Source organism: Cryptotermes secundus, unplaced genomic scaffold, assembly GCF_002891405.2.
Source record: "Cryptotermes secundus unplaced genomic scaffold, Csec_1.0 scaffold6683, whole genome shotgun sequence".
In the NCBI taxonomy this organism is placed as follows: Eukaryota; Metazoa; Arthropoda; class Insecta; order Blattodea; family Kalotermitidae; genus Cryptotermes; species Cryptotermes secundus.
Window position 1 is genome coordinate 10,163 of NW_019729319.1, and position 11,104 is coordinate 21,266.

Here is an 11,104-nt window from a genome sequence, read left to right on the forward strand (position 1 = left end):
TGTTGTTATACCTGTTATGGCGATGTGTGCTCAGTGATCTTTGATGTTACTATTGTAATTATTTTGGGCTGCCACGAATCGCGCCCTTATATGGCCTCTGAGTGTTCCACACGCTTCTCACTTTAAATCAAAAGCTAGAAATGATTAAGCTCAGTGAGGAAGGCATGTCGAAAGCCGAGATAGGCCGAAAGCTAGGTTTCTGAGAAGGGAACGGTAGGGTTTCAAAGGACTGGCTCCAGTTTTGAAATAAATTCTATTGTAGGTAAAATGCTGTCAAACAACATCGCATGCTACAGAGAAATCTGTAGTGAAGGGAGGAGTGAATCGATTCAGCAAACTTCACTGTTGTCTTATCTTAAGAAATTGCCACAGTCAGCAGCCATTAAGACAAGATTCTCCATCAGCAAAAATATGACGGCTCGCCGAAAGCTCAGATGATGATTAGCAATTTTAGCAATAAAGTATTTTTAATTAAATGATTGTTCATGGTGTTTCGTACACATAATGCTATTTCACACTTACTAGACTACAGTGTAGTGTAAACACTGGGAAACCAAAACATTCGTGTGAATCGCTTTATTGCAGTGATCTGGAACCGAACCTGCAATATATCCGAAGTATGCCTGTATTATTGCTGTATTCAGCTATTTCGGCTTTTCAAAACAACTCGGTTACAAATTTGATTACGGTTATCATTCTGTGGCGTAATCTTAAAGATCCGTAACCTCGCTATATTTACAACTGTTTATAAAAATATTCCAAACAGAATTTCCTGGTATGGATCTAGAATATCCCCACATATCAAAGGCCATTGCGTGTAAAGGTTGGAGAAATGGAAGTCCTATGTAAGGAAATGGGATTTTTCGCAATAATTTCACCGGAATTTTAAACTAATGGTTCAGTTTATGTTGAAGTGTCGATCTTTGCCAAGGAACAACAAGATTGGTGAACCTGTGAAGCCATCCTTCCAGAACTTTTCCAGTTCGTGGTGTGCGTAATGGATGAATCTGTGACATCTGCGGCCCTCAATCATTATTACGTGTATACATGCATATGCAGGTTCTTAATTCTGTCTCATGGAATACAAGGCTTAATATCCCAGAAGATAGAACTGCCTCAATGCAAGATATTCCCTTGGCTACCAGAGCTGCGAATTAAAATTGAAATTAAACGGATTTATTCAGCATGTCATCGTATATATCATGTAATACAAGAGCCCACTTGGTGTCTATGTTTTCATATACATAAAGTAAGAAATTTAAAATCTGACGTTTATTGCAATTAAAACATATTATCATTAATTAATACTCATATAACAGTCTTAAAACCGAATCAGAACATGGCAAAAGAACACATGGTTGCAGAATTTGTGTGTTATATGAATAAATTACTCACAACATTAGTACATTTAAAAAAATGTGAAAACCAACAAACATGGCCATGTACTTATCACTTCTGCTCCCAATATGAAACATTTTCCTTAAAGTGTTCTCGACGTCGCCTGCCCTAAACACGTAACGTGACACAATAAAACCATATCCTTTAATTTAATTGACTTTATGCTGTGAAAAATTACTTAACAGTAATTAAAAACATATTCAGTGCGTCTGCAAATAGTCACTAGAAAATCCTGCTCTAGCATGATCCATAGCGACGGAGCTAGTTCATTAGTATAACAATTTAAGAAATCTCAATATTCAATCACAGTCAGATAATGCAGTTCTCGCACTGTCAGCGTTGTAAACAATTTAATATTATACGCTATGTTGTATCTAATTTCACAGATACCTCAGATAAGGAAACTGTTCACACTGATTTTATTTTATTTAAAACTAATTTATCATTATTCAATGTAAACACTGCATGCAGTACAGAGCAAAAGGCATGCCAAAGAGTTAGATATTCTCCGTAGGATTAAACTTCTCACCTGCAAATGAATCAATTCAAGGGATCCTGAAACTAACGTTAAAATATGACATTTAAATTTCTCCTGGCAGTTTTGTACGCGATTTAATATAATGTGATTTTCTTGTGTCTGCTTAGTTAGAAAGTAGAAAGCAATATCACACCTTGATTTTTAATTTAAATAATATTCACGTTTTTTTTATTAAATTAAAACATGTTTTAATATACAAACAGTTGACTACATTCTGAGGAAGTGTGTCAAAATATTGGTAAGTCTGGCTAGAGCTGAAGATTGGTTCACAAAAGAAATCAACATAATGTAATGGTAAGTTATACTCCTGTCAATAGGATACAGTTAACTCCTTTGCCCTTTTAGTAATTTGGAACATGCGCACCTGTGGAAGGTGGGGGATCGACATCATCTAACCAATCTCAGCTCACCGCGATATATGATCATTATTTGAATTATTTAACGACTGCGATCCAACTGGTATACATGAGCTCAGGAGATATAAACACTGGCAGACCAGATGTGAGAACTTAACTCTCTACTAGGCCCAGAAAAAAGAGATTTCGCGTCTATACCCTCTTGCAAGTCGACGTAGGTTAATATGGCACCGCGACCTTCCATCTAACGTTTGCGTTGACATGTTACGTTCGATATTAGCACTGACGGGAGGATGTAGTCGATTCTTTCTGTCATTATCGAGGTAATCCTGATATTGTCACGAACATGCATATTTCATGATATAATACATAAGGTACCAACCTTTCACTACTAACAACCAGGCACCCCTGAGCATTGAAAATGTCTTGAAAAGGCTCACTAATCCTGCCCACAAGAGACGTAAAAGTAATGGAGCCAGCTGTTCTGTCTAATGAGGGAATCTCTATTGAGTACTTGTATTTGTTCTTTGTAAGACCAACTTGCTGTATAACCGCGTACATAATACCGGCCTGTGAAAAATGTTTATAGTAGAGAAATATTTCTCCCTGCAATAATATTAAAAAGGCTTTATCTTGAAGAGAATTGCAAGGAAAAGAAAAACATTTCTTCAGAACATCCTCGTGGAACTTGTCTGCGTGCTTGTATAAACAGCGGATGGGTCCAACCCAGGGGCACGATTTTTCTGGAATCTTCTTTAAGGGGCAGATTGTGTTAACATGTTCGTTTGCCTCTCCTTCAATATCGTCTTCATCTGACTCAGACTCATCTGTATCCTGCTCACAAGAAGAAAGTTGGTATATTACTACAGACAGTGCTAGATATCCACTTTCTATGTAAGGACCCAAGTTATCTATAGGAATAACCATGCATCTGCGATTATCGAAAATGGGCCCAAAGGGCTCAGTAATCTTATATGCATTAAATTGACGTCTTATGTCATCTTCTTCATTCCTCGCGTTGAGTTTTACCGTGTATCCATATTTCCCATTCGTAAGGCCCACTTGCTGAACTATTATGAACATGACACCACTCTGTGAAATATGTTTATAGTACAGAAACATTTCGTTATAATCCAACACCAACAAAGCTTTGTTGGTTAGAGATGCACATTCAAAGTCACAACTTCTTCTCAGAAGGTCTCCATGTTCCTCTTCAACGTGTTTCTCTAAATTACCGATTCTAGCAACTGAGGAGCAAAAATGGTCAGAAATTTTAAGCAAGGGGCACGTAACAGTGCCATCCATCTGCACATGTGTCACCACTTTCTCTATTTTCACTGTCATTACCATTTTGTCTCCTCTTATGAAAGGCTGCAGACGTTCTTTTGTCATGGTTAGGCACTTGCCAGATTTGAAGGCTTTGTCAAGAGGTTCACTAATATCTTGCACAGCGAAGTCAAGGATTATTTCGTCTGTGTAATCGTCTCCAAAAAAATTGACTGTATACCTGTATTTTTCTCTAGTAACTCCAACTTGCTGTACAATTACATAAGTTACACCACCTGTTGAGATATATTTGTAATATAGGAATATTTCTTTGTTAAATAGTATTAGCAAAACTTTATGTTCAAGGGCACTGCATTGGAAAACATTACTCTGAATCAGAATCCTCGCATGGTGTTGTATCACGTGAGCCTCTAAGTCCTTTAATGAGCCAGCCCAATCGCAGGAATATTGTGGTATCTTCAACAACGGACATGTAACTGCAGAAGTCGTTTTTACGTCTCCCTTTGCGACTGAACCAGCTTTCTCTTCCTGATGAGCTCTCATCTTCTTCCTTTTTCCCGTGTTAACTCCCTTAGTGACTTCAGTCGGCCTATCGCTGTGTGTAGCAGTTTCGCTTATTTTCACCGTCATGTTTAATTCATGTTTTGCTACAAACGGTATCAAACTCTCGTCGGTCATAGCCATGCACCTGCGGGCATCGAAAATGATTTCAAGAGGCTCACTTGTCTTCTCTGTTTTAAAGCTAAAAGTAATGTTTTCCACTGTTTCATCCTCTGCCCGGAGCTTTATTGTGTACTTAAATTCCTTGTTAGTAACACCGACTTGCTGCACGACCGCGTACACTATGCCAGTGTATGTAACATGCTTATAGTACAGAAATATTTCTTGGTTGAATAAAATTAGCAGAACCTTGTTCTGGAAAGACCCGCAGCGGAAAATAGGGCCGCTCCTGTAGATACCCCAGTGGTCGCAGGTGACGTGGCGATGTAAACTGTCCAGTGTTCCAACCCAGTTGCACCTCCTTTCAGGTATTTTGGACACTGGGCATGTAATTGTAGAGTCTGAATCTTGTGTTGCTTTGCGTTTCCTTCGTTGATGAGATGTACCCACACTCTTTCTCTCTTCCCCAGCAACAACTTGTACTGTGTCTTTTTTTGAATCATCTTTCCGTTCCAGATGTGAAGGTTCTGCAGTGCCTTCCGTCGTGTCCTCTTCAGCGTCGATTTTCCTTTTTTTCTGCTTTCTCGCCTCCTTGTCAGTTTCTTCCTAAGGATATAAAGAAAAATGTGTAAATTCATGTACGACTACAGAATATTCCAGGAGGAAAGGTCACTATTCTGGGTGGTCGTAGTATCGGTCATTCTAAGCCAAAAATAAAAACTATATTTTCACGTGCAGGAGGTTACGCTTAACGAAATGACGGTTCTAATTCGGACGATTGGATTTATTAACACCTTGGCTTCACACTCTCTCTTAAGCACACTTCAATTAGAGCGCTATCGCTCATTTACAGACTTCACAAATCTCTGTTCCGCGCACACACTAATCCTCTCCGGGTAACATATCTCAGCTGCTCCAAGTCGCTCCAAATATTGCACATAATTGAAGGTAGAGGTAGAGTTGTCCCTGTGCCCAACTAATTAAGCACTATGCCATGTAGACGTATGGGGGTGTGGATGTATAGATCCCCACTTTCTTGACCTCGTCACTAGTTGGAGGCGAGTGGTCAGCTTCACGCCCCTGCCGCTTTACCCCCTGGGAAAGGGTCCCCGCTACCCAATGGATAGGAGGGTAGGTGGACCCCAGAGCCAGTCTGGACGAATTGGAGGAGAGAAAATTCTTGCCCCCATCAAGACTCGAACTCGGAACCCTCTACCTTCCAGTCCGTAACCAGGCGCTATAGCGACTACACTATCCCGGCTCTATATTGCACACAATTAAAATCTTCAAATCACACTTTACGAAAATCCTCACACGTCTCCTACGAACTTTCCGTTGCTGTCGCTATTACTGTTACTTAAACATACTCAATCACTCTCAAATAGTGAAACACACTAAACCGAACTGCTGGCGTTATTCTCGTTATATAACTTCCGCATAGTTGCATTGCCGTGACCGTTGCATAGCAACAGTCGCGCCGACCGGATAGAAAAAGCCGCACTCCCATTGTTTTCTTGCGTGTATTCGGTCGCTAGGTGTTTAATGGTCAGCTACCTAGCAACGCTATGACCATCCACGTTATATTGCTCCCTCTTTACGGCCGTTCGTCCCGAATAGCCTATCGGTGCATCACCTTTCCTTTCCTTCCGAGGACTGTGCTTGCAACGTCTTCTTTTTCTCTAGCTTGGTGTTTATTTCCTTCCTGTTGTCCGTTCTCCAACCGCTGCATCAGCTCACTCCCTCCTTAAGGCCAGCTCGTCCCTAGCGGTTCAGTCAAGGTACCAGGAGATCCAGCTGTATCACCATCATCCAAAGTTCTCTCTCTCTCACACCAGTGGGGGCTATATCTCCTGGAGTGGTCGGTTCTACCCCATATCCGGCTCTTACTCCCTATGCATTTCCTATTTTTTCCGTTTCGGAAAGTCGGACGTATCTCAACACAGAAATTAGCCTTCAAATCACTCCAAATATTGCACATAATTAAAGTCTTCAAATCACATTTTAAATCTTCACAGGTCTCTTAAGAACTTCCCGCTGCTGTCACTCTTACTGTTACTTAAACACACGGAAACACTGAAACACACTAAACTGAACTTAAAGTCGAAGTCACATTTTGACTGACAGTCAGTCATTAAGTCTTGGTTTCGATCCCCATCTGGGGGTCAGGACCAGATATTTATTACTGTTTGACAGTTGAGGTTTTGTTTTTTGCGGGCCCCCCTCTCTGACGAGAGGACCGGTCTATCATTGTACATGCTGCTGGATCTTGCCAGCAAAAGGCTTTCTCGTGACCATATTTTATTGTCTCAGATTTGGGACTTCCGTTTTCGTTGCCTCCGACGACTCGCAAAGTCACGTTGGAGGTATTGGACCGCGCCCCTAGAAAGGTTATTCTCGTTATATATGGTTGGAACATGTTTACCGAGCGAGTGCCGACCGCATAGGAAACGCCGCACTCCCACTCTTGCCTTCCATGGCGCGACGTGTATAACTGTCAGTTACCTAGCAACGCTGTGTCTATCCACGTTACAATATGTATGTGTCTCCTATTCCGAATTGTTTCAGTGACAGAGAAAATGAATTACGTACTGTTTCTGATACCGGTGTTCATTGTTAAAGTGACAAAGTTGGTACAGTTTACCTAGTAACGTATAATACATTTTCGAAAATTTCTCCGTCGATATCAGTGCATTTGCAGTTCGTGTGAGGACATTGTACCGCATATCGGCGTTTGTGAAGATGTTCGGCATTTTTCACAACACTCCAGCAATGTCACTATCAACAGTCAGAACGCAAACTCACGCATCACAGCGATTCACATGCTTCAGAGCGTGGTGCAGTATGGCGGAAGGGAAATATATATTGGACATCAAATACAAATAACTCTTCAGTGCAATAGCTCTATCTAGGAGACAGTTCTGTATAGAACACATGTACATATACACTTTGTTTTTGCTTAGAATACCAGGATATTGACCTTTCCTCCTGGGACATTCTGTATACATAGCTCCTGAAATGTATATCCTTTACAATTCTGTATATTCTGAACCCTGTCGAAAGCAAGAGTTTCAGCCTGGTGCAGTTCATGATCTGCAAACTTCAGGTCACTGCTGTGGTCACTCCACAGGTTAATTAGGCCTACGAACTAATTTCAGAGCGTGTGTTTGATGCTATCGAAAGTCATTCCAATTCACGTATACCCCAAATCATATTGTTAGAATTAATTTCATAATTACCTATAAAATTTAAATGAGTACTTTCGTCTTGGACATGATGCTCTGGTAAAGTTTAGCGTCCTCCGTAGTCTAGGGGTAACGTTCCCACCTCATGACTCAAGGTACGCAGGTTCAAAACCCGGCGGAGGTCGTGGAATTTCTAAGGACGGAAAAATTCAGGGAACAAGTCCCCCGGGAGGGACTTTAAGCCGTGGGTCCCGTGTCATAGATTTACGGCACGTAAACGAACCTCATGTCTCTAAGCGACCGCTGAGCAAAATTAGGCAATACATTTCCCGCCCAAAGTAGTTTCCAATGCCTCCGGTAGATGGGGAAGTATTAGATACCACTGCCAGAGGAGGGACGACCTCTCAGACGGAAAGGGATTAAAGTATTAGATACCACTGCCAAGTAGAGGGTAGAAACCTTCCTGGCAGAGAGGGACTAGGAACCCCTGCCAGAGGAGGGGCGACCTCGCTGACAGAAAGGGACTAACTATTAGATACCAGTGCCAAGTAAGAGGGTAGAAACCTTGCTGGCAGAAAGGGGCTAATAGCGAGCACCAGTACCGGTAGAGGATGGAGACTGTAGAAATTAAAAGGGGGACGTACAATAGACTATCAGTCGCGGTGCATGGGGAAACACACCCCTTCAATACTGAATCACTGAATCTGGTGAAGGTTCACACTAGAATTCGCGGCTTCACTTCCCATAAAGTACAACGTTTCCTTGTCACCGCTCTCATAACCTCAATTCTACCAAAGTTTGCTTCACTTTCAAAATGTTTCACTTATCATCCTTCTCTTTACTTGTGTCTTCTGAATAGCCACCTTCCCCTGGCTGTTCTACCCGCCGTAATGCATTCATGCTCTAACGTCTTGCATTTGGTGCTAACAGCTTCTCATTGCTTCAGTTAAGTTTCGTGTATGACGTGGCCTACCGTCCTTTGGTGTGTGATCAGCCTGTCATAAGGCCGCTACCTGCATACAGGATAGCATAAACACAGAATAACGCACACAGACATCCTTTCCTTGAATGGGTTTCGAACCCACGACCCATACGTTCCAGCGAGGGAAGAGAGTTCATGGCTCAGACCGCGTGGCCACCGTGATCGGCGATTGAATAGTACAATTGCGCAAAACAAATGCCAAGAATCGATTTTCTTTTGTATTCTTAACTAAACATTAAAATGTACATATATCTACTTATATTCTACATACTTGTTCTATCTCTTTTCCATGATCCACAGATGGTCCTGTCTGCTCTTTCTTAAATTTATCATTGTCTTTCCAATCGGAGCACATCTCTGACAAGAGGGACTGCAACTTGAAGTCCTTCTCACTGATCTGCTCGTCTGCTTCACGTCTTGAGGTCCCTATGATAACATAAAAACTATATGAGCGAATATGCTGTCCTACTGCAGAGCAACCCTGCGGGGAATACTCTGATATACTGCATCCACTGTGGGAACGACGGTGCCTCATCATCACTTAGTAACGTAAACATTTACATCATCACATAACAGGTTTTCGGTTCTTATTCTGCAGTGGGTAATTCATACTGTGGCATTCCCGCTGAAAGCCGGTCAGAAAATACGTTGGGGTTACGGAAGAGTAAACTCCACGTAAGCTTAGCAACAGTTATGCACACAACAATAATTGGGTTATGGGGAGCTGTGTTTTTGTTGACTGTTGAGACACTATACTAGGGGATCGAAACATGTTTAATCACTTCGTTTTCTCACCGACAGAAAATTTAAAGTCTTGATAGAATGTGAATTTTCTACGCCAAGAAAAATATCTCTGGGGTTCTCCAAGGTTCCTTCCTTGCCCCAGTATTGTGCAATCTGTTCGTAAATGATATCTCTGGGGCACCTGGAACTAATCTTACTCTGTTCGCGGAATATACCCATATTTACGCAGCAGAGAAACAGGAGCGTCCTGTTCTCTGTAAACTGCAGCGCGGATTCACTGCAGGGAATTCATGGTGTAAGTGCTGGAACATGAAGACTAATGAAGGAAAGCAGTAGGCGATCTGTGTGTTCTTCTAGAGGGCCTGACGTACTATAAGTAAGCGGACGGGATATTACTTTGTAAATAATGCAGTGTATTTCGGTGTCACTTTCGACAAGATGACGACATGGAGATACCACTTCGAAAGTGCTGTACCCAATTCTCTGTTCACAAGTAGGCGTTTAAGTATTAATATGAAACTTAAGCTTTACAAACCTCTGAGTAGGTGAGTTATAACTCTTGCGAGTCCCACCTGGGATAATGCGATGGACGCTTACCTCTTGAATTTGCAGCGCCTGCACAACAGAGCACTCCGCGCTAGTGGAAATCTTGACAGGTGAACACCAGTCCGCGAATTGCACGTGGCTATCAAAATTCCTTAACTTATACAGGACACAGGCAGAAGTAATCCTAAACCATGTAAATCCACATGTACGTGGTACTGGACAAGGAGCCTACGGCTGTCTAACTAGCTAACTGCAGTTTCAGAGTTGTGTCACAAGTTGAGCATAACCTGCTGCACGAGCCTTCACTGACAGGAAACCTCTATATATTGTCAAGTGTTTGCGTGACTTAGACTCGGATTTGGATTGGTGAAGTGGTTTGTTGGATCCTCACTACTTGTAACTACAAATCACCGTAACACTTTCAAGATTAGTGCAAATATAACACAGATGTGAGGTCTCCTATTCACTTCTCTTGTAAGCACTCTACACAAGTCTCTCAGTTACGTTGAGCTCTCCTGGACACTCCACAGAGTCACCTAGAAACTGAAAACTGAACTTCCCGCAGAGTCAGAGTCAGAATTACTTTACGAATGGCTGTTTACCGCCAATCAGTTCGTCTTGGCATCAGGCCCCTTGAGGCCTACGACCACAGATTTTTTTTCCCCAACTGAACTCTTGCGGTAATAGTCTTTATGTAACATCCTCTCTGACGGGAAAAACGGCAAAAACAGAGGAAGCTCGAGGACTTCCCTCTTGAAATTTCGCAGCGTCTCATTTATCTTGTTGGCATTATGGGGACGCGCGTTGTCATGCAAAACCAACACTCCTTTATTGAGCTGTCCTGGTCGTTTCTGTTAAATGGCCTGATGAAGTTTCCTGAGGATGTTACAATATGAGTCGGCTTTTACGGTTGGTCTTTGAGCCTCAAATGAGGTGTGCCTTCGTGATCCCAGTCACCGCCTGGTTCCGACAGCAGCCCAGAGAATTTTATGCTACTGGTTTTCAGGGCTTGTGAAATTATGGGACAAGTACATCAATGCACAGGGAGATTATATTGAGAAATAAAAGCATTTTTCAGGCCAGTAATCTTATTTGTTTAAGTTCTCTAACCATTCCTAACTTACTTATTGGCTTACCTACGTATTTCTATCTGCCGAACGTTCAATAACAGAGAAGTAGTTCCTCCAGCTATTCAAAATGTTGTGGGAATCTGCAAATAGATCACCATCCTCATCCTTCATTAAGTTATGTCCTTGTTCTTGCTGTTACTTGCAAGCTCATAAATTTTGTCTTTCAGATATTCCCTCTTTTTATTCCTGAAATGCCAGCTGGTTTCACATCTTATCTTGTTCAGATTATCCCCATATATTTCGCTTGGATCCTGTAACCACTGCAATTCGGCTTGTCTCCT

At 41.8% G+C, this 11,104-nt stretch overlaps 2 protein-coding genes across 2 annotated transcripts in view; both read right to left on the reverse strand.

The window, feature by feature from the left end:
* The window catches only part of LOC111865645, a 13,045-nt gene extending 9,238 nt beyond the window's left edge, over window positions 1-3,807 (reverse strand). The window contains exon 1 of the mRNA XM_023853832.2: window positions 2,675-3,807. Within this exon, the coding sequence (XP_023709600.1) occupies window positions 2,675-3,684 (1,010 nt within the window). The 5' untranslated portion in view covers window positions 3,685-3,807. The remainder of the gene's footprint in view (window positions 1-2,674) is intronic.
* Window positions 3,687-8,938, reverse strand: LOC111865644. Its single transcript, XM_023853831.1, has 3 exons — window positions 8,675-8,938; window positions 3,800-4,845; window positions 3,687-3,693 (listed from the first exon to the last, which is right to left on the reverse strand). The coding sequence occupies exons 1-3, from the start codon at window positions 8,936-8,938 to the stop codon at window positions 3,687-3,689; spliced, it is 1,317 nt and encodes a 438-aa protein (XP_023709599.1).
* Window positions 8,939-11,104: the final 2,166 nt, after the last annotated feature.

What these genes read in the sequence shown, in the direction of transcription:
- LOC111865644 (XM_023853831.1), bottom strand. Translation starts at nt 8,938, where the DNA reads ATGAGGCACCGTCGTTCCCACAGTGGATGCAGTATATCAGAGTATTCC. An exon ending in ATGGAAAAGAGATAGAACAA is followed by an intron (nt 4,846 to 8,674) that starts GTATGTAGAATA and finishes TTATATCCTTAG; the next exon opens with GAAGAAACTGACAAGGAGGC.